Genomic DNA, 15,593 nt, shown 5'->3' with positions numbered 1-15,593 from the left:
CGGAGGGGTGCGGCGGGCGGACAAGGAGGACAGGAACGGCTCCGCTATGTGTGTGTGTGTGTGTGTGTGTGTGTGTGTGTGTGTGTGCATGTGTCGTAAGAGACGTGTCTGGCTGCCTGTGAGGACAAGAACGAGAACGCTCCCTCTCTCTCCTCTTGTTGTCGCTCCTCCACGAACCCAGACGTCCCTCCCCGTCTCCGTCTCACACCTCCCAGACATGAATCACCCGTGAATCAGGGGGGCAGAGGGCAGGCAGCCAAGAGGGATCACGCTTAGTCACCACACTGTCTGGGCTTCACAGCTACACGGGAGTTTGAGGACACTCTGGGGAAGAAAAGACTACCAGGCTATGTAGAACCTTTGTCCTTCCCTGTGGGGGGGGGGGACATTTGTCCCTACCCTGTAAGGGAACCCTCTGTAAACACAGTTCCAGATAGAACACGTTCTCCTGATGAGGGCAGAGTCCGGCTGGATCCACAGCAACACCAGAACCCGGCGGAGGGGGCTTAAGTCTCAGAGGCTGATAGGCTGAAACGATCTCCTCTAACTCTTGTACTTTAACCGACTTTTGTTAAACGAAGTCGACTGCTAAATGACTGAAACGTAAATGTTGGAATGTAAAGGAGGATCCTGTGGTCTGTTTACTGTATGAGAGTGTATAGGAGAGACTGTGAGTGACGGACATGCTACCGCAAGCTAACGCTAATGCAGATTAGCTGTAAACCTGAGGAGATGACAGACTGACGTATGCTCATTGGCCTGTAATGAGGGTTTGATGGTGAGAGTGAGAGGTTCATGGTGCCTGGCCCCAACAGAAGGCCCTCTTGATTAAGACAAGTTGGTCATTTACATGTCAAAAGCTTCAAGGAGCAGAGACAATGGCCATTACCCATGTTGCACTGCAAAAACAGATGTCAATGTCAATGATATATCCCCTCTAGTTAGCCTGTCACTGTCCAGTACAGTAAATCTCTTGATTAATCATTTGGTTATTCTGTAACAAGAGCTTTTAAGTTTTTTTTGGGTTCCTTCAATGTTCAATGGGCTTATTCTACACATGCAACTCCCACCAGTTTTAGAGAGAGACTCTACATCATGTATCCATTATAATACGAATGGATCATGCCTCATCTGCTCCAAATGAAAGAGATTGTGGGTGTGGGTGTATCTGTGAGCGTCTACTAATTAAAACGGGAAGCTGTCTCTGTTTCCCGAGCTCATAAATTAGTTCATTCATCAGGCAGTACATCCCTGGGAAAGATGCTTAAAGAGGCAGCTGCCCGATTGAGCTCTCACAGATCCGTATGTCTGAAGTCAGACTGGATAAATGGCCGCACGGAGCAGATCAGTGATTAAACCGTCTCAATGTCTGAGCTTGTCGGAGCTATCATGAGAGCAGTTTCAGGGGAACAACTAAGCGACACGCTTTTACGTTTAAAAACACAACACCGGGTCAATTTGATCGTCAGGATTTAATGTTCTGATGAAGCACACCCCTTCTGGCAATCTGTGAGTGTCTTGTTCTGGTTCTGGTACCAGAGCGCAGTGTGTGAGTAGCCAGAGGGGTCAGTACATCCTCACCCAAATACTCCTCTACCTGTCTACTCCCTCCTCCTCTCCTCTTCAAACCCCTCCTCCTCATCTCCTCTACTCCCTCTTCCTCTCCTCTTCAAACCCCTCCTCCTCATCTCCTCTACTCCCTCTTCCTCTCCTCTTCAAACCCCTCCTCCCCATCTCCGCCTCCTACCCCCTCTGCCTCCCTTCCTTTCCTTATCTATCCCTCCTCTTCCCCTCCCCCTCTCCTCTCCCTCTCCCTCACCTTCCAGCTTTCCAGGAAATCCCTGACTCACCCTGAATCCCTCCAGGCCCAGATGACTGCTGTCCTCTCTTGCTCACCGGCCCGATAGCCAGTAATGGAGTGGACTCTGTTATTGTAGCTCTGTAGCAGGCAGGCACAACATGGAAAAACAATTAGTTCTAGTGGAGACTGGGCTGCCAGTCTGATGATGCATGTCTAACTCCATCTCTCTCTTCTTCCCTCCCACTCTCTCTCTCTCTCCCCCCCCCCCCCCCCCCCCCATCTCAACCTCCCTCCTCCTGGGTCAGTCCCCACTTGTTCAGGGGACAGCTTTGTCTCTTGCCAGACTTGCATTCTCAGCAGGTTGTCATTCGTTTTATAGCCTGTGGTGTGTAAGGGAGCGTCTGTCATTTCTAACCATATCAGAGCGCAAGTTCAGCCTATAGGATTGTTTAGTTGCATGGCAGTGTTTATTGCACGCCTCTCTATTGCTGTGTTCTGTTAGGGTTCTGTTGCTTGTGACTCGGGTTTCAGTGAAAACCCAACGGCCACTAGGACCCAAGCGTCAAACAGGTGCAACACCGGTTATACTAGGAGTAGGCTCTCATCACCACGGGTCTTGGCTACAACACTGAAAACAGCGAAAGTTTTCCATGGGGGACTTTTTGATATTTGTGTAAATAGTGGACAGCTGCCTGTTGTCAAGCTTGCCATTCTCTCTTGCTAATTAGCTTGGAATCACGCAGCGGACCACTGCTTTGGGGCACACGCAAGCTAAGTTCGCTAGACACTAGCTAGTGTGACCACGTAAACAGTTAATCTGGCCACATTGGGCTCTTATAACAGTTTATCCTATTAGCCAAATTGTCGCAGCCAACACATTAGTACTTTGCAGAATCTGAATATTAATACATCTGTTTATGTCAAACAGGAGGTTTGTAGCTACTAGCAAGCCATGTCGGCCTCTACCATGGATGTATTAGGCCTCTAATCGACCCGCAATGCATATTGGGAATTGGAGTCCTGTTAACGCCACAGTAAGTGGTGTAAATTAGTTGAACTGGCACGGGCCCTGTGCACTGCACTAGTAATAATAACAAACTGTGTGTGTACATGCAGAGGAACAACAACCAGACGCCACAAACATTTCAGTTTTATGTACAAAAAAAAAAAACAGAATTTATTTTGAAATTGGTTGGTATAAAAAATATCTCCAGATGATCTCAGGACCATATTCTACCAGATAATTTGGCCTCCAGCTCCACTGTGACGCTAGAGACAGGACACACTTATCCAAAAGACACCGATGTCATTTTTAAATGTTTACCATCGAGGACCGTACGAGTTAAATAACATTCAAAGCTCTCTCCATATTTAAGTAAACCTTGTTTTATTCCTTTAACATCGACAGCAGTTTCAGTGCACCCACCCACCCACCTCGAAAAAAAAATCATGTCGAAATGTACAAAAAAAAAGAAAGAAATATGACCGGTATGCAAACTAAAGGCAATGTAGACGATATGCAAATTCCCGGGGGGAGGGGGGTCTTTATAAGTATAGACAATAAATAGAATAAATAGCCACAGAGTGTGGAATGTCTACAATGTTACAAATAAATTAAATCCACAAAGAAGGAAAAAAAAAAAACTGTACAATATTTGTAATATACATAACTGAGTCCATGACTATTGCATTGATTGTGCATTCTGCTCTCAAAACCCTGGACAGATGGACAGACCAGGGGCTGGAGCTGTGGTGACAGCAGTGAGAGAGGGGGTCAGACCCCAGAACAGGCCTGGGGCTGGGGGTAGTTAAGAGGGTTGAGAGAGGGGTAGGTTTGAGGATGGAGGGGGACGGGTTGGGGGGTGGGGGTAGTTGAGAGGGTTAGATTATGGGGGTGGTAGGTGGGTTTGAAGGTTCCCTAGACATTCAGAAAGAGAGGGCTTCTTATTTCCCAACACCTGTTGAGGCTGTAGTGAGTGAGCAGCGTTTTAGAAGGACGCAGTGAGTCGAGTGTTTCAAGAACGCCATTGTTAACCCCCCCCCCCTGCCTCCTCCCCATCCCCATCAGACAGGCCTGCAACTGGTCGGTAGGTTACCCAACAATCACGGAGGGAGAACACATCCTCAACTTGCCCCCTCCCCAGTGTCAAACTGACCAATCAGTCGAGGGGGGCGACTCAATAACAGAACCGTGATGAAAGCCTCCTCTTGAAGCAGCTTTCCCAAACAAGGCACTCCAAATCAAAATTAAAACATTTAAATAAAACTTCTCCAAGCTCTATGAGAGCAGCTATAAACCAGTAGGAGTCTCGCCAGCTGCATAAACCAGGCTTGTAACAAACGTTTTTTTTTAAATGAAAAAAAATAAAATAAATAATGCTGGTAAGACCGCCCAAACAGCAAATGTTCCCTGTTAGGAAACAATGAATTGAAAAGAAATAAAATAATTTATAAATTCCCTCCAAAGGAAAAAGGAAAGTTAGTTTTCTGCCAGCCCGTCTGAACCGTGGCGTGTGCATGGCAGGGTAGAGCAGCAGCGTGATTCAGCCCAGCCTGGCCCTTCCTCCCAGTCCCTCTGCCTCTCTCTCCCTCAGAGGCTCTCCTTGCTGGAGCTTGTGCTTGACGAGTTGTCCGTGTCGATGGCCCTGAGGCGGAGGTCCACGCTGCTGGCCTCCGGGGGCTTGGGGACCTCGGCCAGGCGCATCCACGGGTGGTCGAAGATCTGGTCCAGGGTGGGCCGGTCCGACGGCCGCAGGGACAGACACCACTTGATCAGCTGCTGGCACTCTGAGGGACAGGACAGCAGAACGGTCAGTAAGGAACCGGTATTTTCTGGTACCGGTATGGACAAACGGTGCAGCTATTGTTATTTAACGCATTTGTTTCATAAATCCATGGAGACGCATTTGTTTCAGAAATCAGCCAACAGCTGGCATCCGTCCCCTAATCATGACCAGGCTAAAGATGCAGGTAACACTTATTATTATAAATAAGTCTGTTAAGTGTTTCCCGCATTATTGCCTTGGAGGGGCCCCACCAAAGAGACGTCCTGAAGCATGACCCCCCCCCTCCCAAAAAAAAAAAAAACCTACAACAAATAATGCCAACAATCGCAGACTTTTTAGATCAACTTTAGCCTATTTAAATTACTCAATCACACAGCACAATGCACTCTGATGACTTGCACTGAATGGATCAGCCAGGTTGCATAACCCTGACTTTTTGATTATCCGATTGATTTTGCTAGGCTACTATAAGCTATACATACAAGCCTAAACAATTATGAAATCAGCCCACACATTATTAAAATCATTATCAGACACACTCATACCTGCGTGGCATGCAGTTGAAAAGAGAAACAGCATAGCTGCGGTGGCCAATGTGTAAAAGGTAGCCATAACCAGCAATGGCTGGACAAGTATCACACAGATCACTATATTAGTGACAGTCCACTATGTAAATGAATGAACTATGTAAATGAACTATCAATAACAATAACGGTATCGATAAAATCTAAACAATACTCATCACTAACGGTCAGTGTCTCTGGGGTAGGTAGGCAGGAGTATCTTACAGGGTGAGACAGCCCAAAATAGACACTCTTGTTTAGGAGTCTGAATAGCTAGGAAGAGAGCAAAATCATAGATCTACTACATGGACACATTGGTCACTATAATCCATCATTTACAGCCATGTTATGCTAGGCAGCACTGATGGAAAGCCTCTGTATTGTGACTTGGCTCTGCCTATAGAGGGCGCCATTTACCACTACGGCTCCTGTAGTAGGGGGCCAGGTGTGTGTGCGTGTTTGTGTGGGTGGGGGGGGGGGGGGGGGGGGTTACCCACCAGCAGACACCCTCCTCCTGAAGTAGAGCCTCCCTCTCAGGATCTCCTCGTCCTGCTCGAAGGGGATGTCTCCGCAGACCATGTCGTACAGGAGCACGCCTAGCGACCACACCGTTGCCGAGCGACCGTGGTATCTATGGAAGCGGATCCACTCGGGGGGGCTGTATACGCGGGTACCTACAGGAACAGGAAGGAGAGATGGGGGATGAGTGAGGGGGCTCCAGATCTGTCATAACATCTGCATTGGGCCCTGGTAGTAAGGTTATATCTGTACAGCATAACACTGTCCAACTCCTACAATAATATTGTGCATACTGTATATTTGGTCATATTTAACAATGTTGAGCAAAATGTTACAATTTGTAAGAAAACGTCAGTGAAATCACATGTTCACATCTTACATGATACGTTTTCCACACCACTAAAGCCGTCTTTCTCCTAATAAAGCCTTTTTTCTCCACCTTTTTCCAGCACAGAGATGTGACGCGGCCGCCCCTCCCCTGAGCTGAGCGACTTGGATACCAAACACAAAACTCCAATGCGCAATGTGAGCCATCACGTGAACCCAGGGCTCGGGTTTCACAACAAGCAGATGTTACGTGGCAGCTGACCTAACACTCATAAAACCCTTTTAAGCTACGTTTATGACCCACTGTTGTGCAAACTGCGGCAAACATAAAGAAAAACAAAACCCGACGTTTCACATCACGCTGCATTTGGAATCGAATAAGTTACCCAAGCGATAGGGTATGATTGCATAAATTAAGCCGAGTCGTCAACGTGGGGTCTCTGCAATAATTGCGTGATGACATTATATAAGCAAAACAGGAAACTTCCCTTTAGGAAAACATCCGTATTTGCGATCAGAACTACGCACTAGCGCCACGGCTCCGGGAAAACCCTCTACGATCATCTAAAACAAACTACTGCGTCACAGGCTTGTGACGCCCCCGCCAACACGGCTCCGAGCCAAGCCGAGCAGAAAGGACGAATCACACACAGTCCGCACTCCCAATCCGTCAACATTACATAAAACACTTAAGACTATGTCTAGGTCAAATCCAGTGGAATAATACACACGATACATCTACAATACCCCGAATACACAAACCATAGGTGACCGATGTAAAACGCATACATGGGGGGAGCGCCCACGGTACGTACCGTCGAAATCAGTGTAGACCGTGTCCTTGAGAATCGCCCCCGAGCCAAAGTCAATAAGCTTGAGCTCCCCGGTGCGCAGGTCTACGAGCAGGTTCTCGTCCTTGATGTCCCTGTGCACCACCCCGCTGCTGTAGCAGTGTCGCACGGCCTCCAGGACCTGGCGGAAAAAGCCCCGGGCCGTGTCCTCGTCCAGGGAGCCCTTCTCCGTGATGAAGTCGAACAGATCCTTGACGAGCTCTGGTCTCTCCATGACGATCAGCCAGCCGTCCGGTCTCTCGTACCAGTCCAGCAGCTTGATCACCCCTCGGAACGACGAGCTCACTTTCTTCAATAAGAGGATTTCCAAAGGCACAACGGAACCGTTCTGTGGGGGAAAAAACAGATCACGAATTAGTTTAATTAGCTCATTTAAACACGTTTCTAGTAAAGAAAAGAACGCCGTGGTAAAAAAAAAAAAAAAAGAGTAGTCGTCATTAGGCTACTACTTACAATAGTACCCCACTCGGTCACTCTTTCCTTGGCCACATGTTTTACTGCGACCTGCAATTGGAAGGGAAAAAAAACAATACATAAGAAATCACACCAAATAGTAGCAACACGGTAGATTAAAAGGCCGCGGCGATAGCGCCGTGTCGTGATGGCGCCATGTGCCAACTGGGCAGAATCAAAACATTCCAGATCCCCATTCTCACCGGTGCGCCATCAGAGACCCTGCTCCCGGCATACACGGTCCCGAACCCGCCGCTGCCCAGCACGGAGCCCACCTGGTACACCTTCTCAAACGGCTCCTTCTCCAGTTTCACTGTAGAAATGACGGAAGACATGAGTTCAGGTCTGCAGAGTTCAACACGGTAACGTTACACGATGCTGCTCACTAGTCAGAAGGGCAGCGGGTTCACTGTGTGGGCTCGGCGGCGCTGCGGTCATGCTAAGCTAGCAGCAGCTAGCCCAGCTGAACATGCACCGCCAGCTCAGCATAAATGCCTTTCTGGTCTAACGTTAGAAAGCTGCAAGCTATTTATACCAAGTAACCACTAAGAAACAGTGTATATCGGATACGATCAACTGTAGCGTTAGCCAGCTTGCAGCGCAATCGACCATGCTTTACCTGGTTGGAGCTGTATTTTCACCGGTAAATGGTCCATGCTTGAGGGATTGCAAATGTGTGAAAATGAGCCGAATTTGGACAGCAACATATTCACACAGAGAACGCTTTCATTCCCTTGTCTTGTCGAAAACAGCAGATTCAATCCACTTCAATGGGTGAAAAAATATTTTAAACGGTATATCCACTACGCCAACTCCACCACTCCGAGCTCTCAGATAAAAAAAAATGTCACTGTCGCGTCGTCCTTATCCCGATGGGAAAAAAGCCGCATATAATAAGATTCCCGTTTCTTGATTCCTGCACTTGGGTGCGTTAAGTTACAGTCCTCTCAGGGCACATCAATGACAGTTCCAATGTGTGTATGTCGTAAAAGTCGTAGTAATGCGCTATGGAGATTGAAGATCTCTGTTGACATCCCAAAGAGCGTTCTCCGTCTGAGCTTTGGCGCTGTCTCCCCCGACTTCTAGAACGCCAATATTTTGACGCGTGGTGGGATGGTGATATATCCCTCCGCCGCCGACAGCACCCGAAGCTTTCACCGAATTAGCGAGTACAAACCGCAAGCATATCCTATCAGTTCGATGCCTATGAAATTATTTAGATATTCCGCTCAGCCAAACCAATCCGTTTAAGACTAGAATTCTTAGTAATACGCCTATGTATACACGCGCTATTTTCTCATAGTACTAGACGCGCAGGAATCCCTTGTCTGGAGTCTTTGCAGTGTGTTCACTATCGACCTGGAGCACCCCAGCCAATCAGATGGCGTATATAAATACAGTGCATTCTATTTGGGCCAATCGAGGGACGCTGATTATCATAGAGGGGGGCGATTTGAGCGCACGTGGCGGGAATGCCGAGCCGCGCCTCGCGCTCCGCAGTGTTCTGGAAAGGAAGGAGAGAAGCGCGCGCAGCACAGGGAAATGACGAGGCGTCATCAATATTTGGCGTTTCCTCTGTTGCTAACTCAAGAGTGTGTCGTTCAACAAGCAGATACGTTGTATTCCTGGCAGATAGGCAACATGAAGCTTAGAATGATGTAAGAGCTCTGGACTAAAAATGGTTCATAATCCTATTATCTGACCGACACAATACCACACCATTTATTCTCGTTCAAGATCCGTTTTTTTGCCATGTAGGCTACTGTATAGGCACACACTAGGCCTACTAGGAATTTGACTGTTAAGTCGTAGCCTATTCTGTTGCAGACGACATAGGACAGGGTGCAGGACAGGACAGGACAGTGCAAACAAATGACAAAAAATAGGTGCAAACAAAATACAGTGCAATATACAAATTGCAATATACTGATAAAAAGGGAGGCAGAAATGCAATTTACGTACTTTATACAAAATGGGTTGTGATATAAATGATGCTATATGTATATAGTGTGTGCAATGGGCGTGTCGTTGAGGTATGTGCAACAATAAGATGTTGTGTGCAAGTGGTGCAGGGGGTATAGAGTCGGGGGGGGGGGGGGGGCTGTTTTTGTGGTGAGTGGACCCGGCCCGATGGGCCGCAGTCTCCCGCCAGAGGGGAGTGGGTCAAAGAGACCGTGACCGGGGACGGGAGGGGTCGACCACGATCTCCCAGAACCCCCCTGGCCTGTTTTAGGGTCCTGAAGGCGTGGTCCTGTTGGGCCGGCAGACACAGCCGATCCACCCTCGCACTTTGAACCAGGTGCATTTGCCGCCCACTGCTACTCACAGTCCCAGTATCCAGCAGGTGTTAATTGGGGCAGATTGGATATGTTCCGGGAGCTAGCAGAGCAGGACCATGAACCTGAGGGTGATGGAGGCCGAGGAGCCTGCTGGGAGGGGATGATTAGGAGTGAATGGAGATGAAACTGAATAAGGACGAGACGAACACATGTCCAATTTACAGACTCGCTCTTATGTTATGGGGTGTTATGTTACACTGAAGGTTAAAATGGTGTCGTTAAGCAACATCTCTGGTAATGACAGGTTGCACAGAAGGCGTGTTAAATAGAGTAGGCCACAAACACATGATTGGGCCAAGTGCTTGGAGTGTTTTACCTTGAGTTAACTTGATTAACCTACGGTCGTTATCTGATGTTCTTTTCCACCCGCTGTTACACCTGAGTTTGACATAACCTTGGCCTTAGGTAAAGCGTGCATGCTGTCCCACCCTGCTATCTTCGCTGCTCTGATAACCTGTGTATGTGTGTGTGTGTGTGTGAGAGAGAGAGTATGTGTGTGTGTGTGTGTGTGTGAGAGAGAGAGAGAGAGAGAGAGAGTATGTGTGTGTGTGTGAGAGAGAGAGAATGTGTGTGTGTGAGAGAGAGAGTGTGTGTGTGTATGTGTGTGAGAGAGTGTGTGTGTATGTGAGAGAGAGAGTGTGGGTTTGTGTGTGTGAAAGAGAGAGTATGTGTGTGTGAGAGAGAGAGGGAGTGTGGGTGTGCGAGAGTGTGTGTGTGAGAGAGAGAGAGTGTGTGTGTGTGTGTGTGTGTGTGTGAGAGAGAGCAGGAATGTGTGTGCGTGTGTGTGTGTGCAGTTTAATGTAACATCAGAGGGTTTCTCGTGAACCTTATCTCGGTTGTGCTGCCAGGTTATGTCAGTGCACATGGGATTGCATATGAGAACTTAAACACTTCACGGTGGTTTGTAAATATAATACAATATGATGTTAATGGATAACATTTGTTTTATTTTACTTGCATGGCTAACCCAGTGAGTGTATGACTAATTTACAGCATGGGCCCTCTTCCATAATGATCAGACGTGTGCATAATATAGGACATATTGAGAAAGAACTATCACAGACACTGATAAGTCTTATGACTAAACATGTCAAGATGTCAGTTCTCCATTGAAGAGACTTCTTAGATCTAGATTACTAGTCTCAATCAATAACACCATGAAATAACAGAACCACTCCACTCTGGTGTAAAGGTGAATGACATGTTTTTATTAGTATTTAATGAGTTTCTAAGAGCGGGTTGTGCCCCTATGTGAGATGTTAAGCCGTGTTCACATACAGTAGCCGGCACAGTTCTAAGCAGTTTTAAAACGTTTGAAGTGGCAGAATGTCTCTCTGATGTTCTAAAACGGGATTATATTGAAGATTCAGCATTTCAAGTCTTTAGAACTACTGTCTTCAGAACTGAGTGGGCAGTTGGTTTTCAAAACGAACATTCTGTTCTAAAACTGCCTAAAAAAACCTTGGCTGTTGTATTTGAACAGACCTTGTCCGGTAGGCCTACATGCAGAGGTGAAAGAATGTTTGTTAGTGTACAGTTGACCATAATGGGGCTCTGGAAGCAGGCTGTGTGTTGCATGTCGTGTGAGTCGGAGCAGAAGCGGTCGCACGGCGCGCTCAGCACCGGCGCGTCGAGCTCCTCGGCCGTGCCCACGCGCGAACGCTACGCTAGCGATGTGGTCGCTCACTGCGCCCATGGGAAATCATCATCAGAGCCTGTTTTTATGTACATACAGATCCCTTGATCTGGGAAGGGAGTGAGTGAGCAGAGGAAGAGAGAGTGGGAGAGGGTGAGAGAGAGCATGAGAAAGAGGGAGAGATGGCCTTTGGCTATATGAGTTGTCACTGTCCACCATCCTCCTCCAGATGCCTGGTATGCCGGATATTTTCTTTCTGCTCTAATTGCCGCTTTAGGAAACTGTGTCATCGAGCTGAAATAGTTTGATAAGGGGGTCTAGATGGCTTTGCATCTGTAATTTGATGGGCTGCCTTTGGGCCATATAAAACCCAGTGAGACCAGAGGGGACCGGCACGGAGACCACATGAGAACCCAGGAGTGGGCAGGAGGGGTGTATTTATAGGCCCCGAGCCGGCGGCCGCAGCGTTTATGGTCGGCCGCTGATTGAAATGCGCCCAACGCGGGCTCTGTTGTTACTGTAAGCAGCTCCGTGCCACACCGCGCCGGTGCCAGCGAATGGCGGGGACCGCTCGGATTCTCGGTCATGCGTGTCATCCTGGGGTAAGGAAGAGAGACGAGGGAGAGAGAGAGAGAGAGAAACACACACAAGAGGGAGACCACCTAGATCATCTCTCTTGTATTCCGTTGAGAAACAACCGAGCTGGTCCATGATCTTCTTCACTCTCCCTCCCTCCCTCCCTCTCTCCCTCCCTCTCTCTCTCTCTCTCTCTGATTCTCTGCGCTGGGGGGCTAGAGTCCACGTCTTCTAAGTCTCGTTGTGAATTTCAGTCCGGGTTACGCAATCCCTAATCATCTGCCGACCTTGCGTAACTGTTCATTAGCTGCTCCACCTCCTCGCTCATCACAGACATCAGATTTCAAAACAGTCGCACGGCGCGCTCGCGCTGACGTGAATGTTTGTGCTTCGGGACATCGCGGCGTCAGATATCCGGCAACGTCACGTCGCTTTCAAAGCCGAATGTGAAGGAACACTCCGAACGCCCTCACGTTTAGGATCGCTCTCACGTTTTGGGCATCTTCAACGGAACGCGCTAGCACACCCACACATGGATATTCACACAGAACCTCAGGCTATTCTAGAGTTGGCCGGGTACAAGGTGTGTCCCGATGACGGGTGTGTGTCCTTGTTCGTCTGTGTGGGAAGCATCTAGAAGGGCTGTTAGCAGGACATCATGGTAGCATTGATATCCAGCATGTTGTGTCATTTTCAGAATGTGAAGACACCCTTAAATGACCTCTTGGATCACTATAACCTGTATGATTAGGCAGGCTTGGGGTCATCAGGGGTCAGAGGTGATGGGTCACCCACTACTGGGATCAGTTAACTCAGTGTACCTTTTCCCCTTAGCTAATTTTCCCTTTAGCGTCCAGCGGATTAGCACGCTAGGAGCGCTAAGCTGATCACTCAGCGCTCTTCATGGGGCTCTTCCACGGAATGTTCCGTCTCCGCCGGCCGCGCGACGCCGAGGGGGGAGAGCGCCACGCCCGGCGCCGGTCCACTCCGCCAGGGCACAGGGCGAACCACAGGGGTGAACCACCAGATGAACCCCGAAGAGTTCTGGCATGCCCCGGGAACCCCGCTAGGCACAGGTGTGTGTGTGTGTGTGTGACTGTGCGCGCGTGTGTGTGTAATTAACCCCCCCCCCGCCCAACCCTACAACCCAGGGGGGTTACCTTTTCATGTCCTGCCAAACTATCCCCCTCTCCCCTTCTCCCCCTCTCCTCCTCTCCCCCTCTCCTCCTCTCCTCCTCTCCCGCTCTCCTCCTCTCCCCCTCTCCCCTTCTCCCCCTCTCCCCCTCTCCCCTTCTCCCCCTCTCCCCCTCTCCCCCTCTCCCGCTCTCCTCCTCTCCCCCTCTCCCCCTCTCCCCCTCTCGGTATATTGGCATTGCAGCCAAAGTGGAAACAGACATGTCCGGCCGGCTCATTTGTACAGATCTGTAAGTCGCCGGGGTCCCTCCGGTCCGGCGTGATCGTGTTTTACATAAACATTAAGAACGGGACAGAACAGGCCCCAGGGCCGCCAGGGCAGACTCCATAAACCATCAGCGCATTTGATCGTTGTTGATGGGAACGCGCTTTTATTGGGTTGGTTCTGGTCCGGGATCACGCCGGCCCCCCGACGTCAGACCGTGTAAAAGGAGGGAACAGGCGGTGGGCATGTCGCCCAGCGCCTGACTGGGACCAGTAAAAAAATGTCTTTGTAGTAAGGGAAGGTAAAACCAAACAATATCTTGATTGTCAAATGCGAAGCAGGTGTTGGCCTCAGACGTCTGGTGACGGCATGTTTTCTGCTGTGGTTCTGGTTTGGAGGGACGATGGCGTGCGGTGAGGCAGTGGTTTTGATATGAACGGACGGAGAGCGCCTCGTTTGATCTCTGGGACTCCGTTTGGTTCGGGTTGTGATTGCGCCAGGCGGCCGGTACCGCCCCAATACAGGTGCTGTGGTTTCCCCTGTTTCACATCATCATAGAGGACCACCGTCACCGGTGACTCAGGCCTCTGTGTGTCCTCAAACAACTCTCTCTCTCTCTCTCTCTCTCTCTATCTCTCTCCTCTCTCTCTCTTTCACTCTCTCCTCTCTCTCTTTCCCAATCTCTCTCCTCTCCTCTCCTCTCTCTCTTCTCCATCTCTCCACTGTCTCTCCCTCCCTCCCTCTCTGTATCTCTCTTCTCTCTCTCTTTCACTCTCTCTCTCCTCTCTTTCTCCTCTCTCTCTTTCAAAATCTCTCTCTCCTCTTTTTCTCTCTCTCTCCTCTCCCTCCCTCCCTCCCTCCCTCCCTCCCTCCCTCCCTCTCTCTCTCTACTCCCAGTCACAGTTCCTCTGTGAGCCCCAGAACATTATCCCTGCGCAGCACATGGTGAACGTCAACGGACAGGAACGTTTCTGCATAGAGCTCCACTTCACTCATCTGATCCATTTAACCATCTATCCGGGTCTTAAGAGGGTAGAACAGTAAATCCTCTGACCTCCTGACGGGGGTGGGGGGGGGGGGGCGGGGGCTGGGGGGGAGCGGGAGGGGGGGGGGCACTGGTTGAATCCTAACCAAGAAATGGTAGACTGACCAGCTCACTCACTGAACCATCAGTGTGTGTGTGTGTGTGAAGGCGAGGGAGAAGGAGAGAGAGAGAGAGGGGGGGGGGGGGGGGAGAGGGGGGGGGACAGAGGGGGAGAGAGAGATAGGCAGAGAGAGAAGAGACAGGGAAAGAGAGAGAGAGAGAGAGAGAGAGAAAGATGCAGAGGGAGAGAGTGAGAGAGGGAGGGAGAGGGAAAGATAGAAGGATAGATAGATAGAGAGAGAGAGAGAGGAGGGAGTGAGAACGATAGAAAGCGGAGGTTCTCTCAGTGCTTAGACACCCCAACATTGTAACTTTCCACTCAGGCGCTTTGTGAAGGACCAGATCACATGACTCGCCTCTGCCAGCAGTCGGACCCACAGAGCAGAAGTGGTGCCTACCCCCGCCCTTTGACCCCGTGGACCCGAGCCATCCTATTGGCTGTCGGAGTGCTGTGGCAGGCATTGTGCTGACTTCATGTCTGCTTTGGCTGGAGCTGTGGCACGGGCTGCCTGGTCAGCAAATACACACACACACACACACACACACACACACACACACACACACACACACGCATACACAAACGTATACATACACGCATACACACATACATACATACATACATACATACATACATACATACATACATACATACATACATATATACACACATACATACATACATACATACATACATACATACATACATACATACATACATACATACATACATACACAGAGACACATACATACATACATACATACATACATACATACATACATACATACATACATACATACATACATACATACATACATACATACATACACACACACACTTACATGCATTCATACACACATACACGCATACATACACACGCACACACACTCATGCACAAACACGCACATACACATACGGACGCACATAAATATATATACACACATGCACACACGCACGCACACACACACACACACACACACACACACACACACACACACACACACACACACACACACACACACACAGAGCTCCTCCTCTCTGCCTGTCTATCTACTGACAGCCAGCAGCCCGGTGTTGGCGGTTAGATTGGCCTGGTCAGACCTCCACTCCTACGACCACTTCCTTTTCCATGGACACACCTACACCCACCTCTTAACCACCCACCATGTCAAAACTCTACAATTTACTATTTCTATTGGAA

At 49.2% G+C, this 15,593-nt stretch overlaps 1 protein-coding gene across 1 annotated transcript; it reads right to left on the bottom strand.

The window, feature by feature from the left end:
- Nucleotides 1–3,261: 3,261 nt before the first annotated feature.
- LOC311316909 (serine/threonine-protein kinase pim-3) lies at nucleotides 3,262–8,339 on the bottom strand. The gene is made up of 6 exons (XM_084447863.1): nucleotides 7,920–8,339; nucleotides 7,504–7,613; nucleotides 7,301–7,351; nucleotides 6,812–7,175; nucleotides 5,648–5,824; nucleotides 3,262–4,588 (listed from the first exon to the last, which is right to left on the bottom strand). The coding sequence occupies exons 1-6, from the start codon at nucleotides 8,005–8,007 to the stop codon at nucleotides 4,392–4,394; spliced, it is 987 nt and encodes a 328-aa protein (XP_084303989.1). The 5' UTR covers nucleotides 8,008–8,339; the 3' UTR covers nucleotides 3,262–4,391.
- Nucleotides 8,340–15,593: the final 7,254 nt, after the last annotated feature.

The sequence above is a fragment of the Borostomias antarcticus genome (assembly GCF_949987555.1).
Source record: "Borostomias antarcticus genome assembly, chromosome: 13".
In the NCBI taxonomy this organism is placed as follows: Eukaryota; Metazoa; Chordata; class Actinopteri; order Stomiiformes; family Stomiidae; genus Borostomias; species Borostomias antarcticus.
This window is presented reverse-complemented; position numbering and strand designations above follow the sequence as displayed.

Excerpts from the sequence above, each read along its gene's own strand:
- LOC311316909 (XM_084447863.1), bottom strand. The coding sequence starts at position 8,007 with ATGTTGCTGTCCAAATTCGGCTCATTTTCACACATTTGCAATCCCTCA. Across the intron at positions 7,614-7,919 it reads GAAAATACAGCTCCAACCAG|TGAAACTGGAGAAGGAGCCG; the intron begins GTAAAGCATGGT and ends TCATTTCTACAG. Across the intron at positions 7,352-7,503 it reads GGGTCTCTGATGGCGCACCG|GTCGCAGTAAAACATGTGGC; the intron begins GTGAGAATGGGG and ends TTCCAATTGCAG.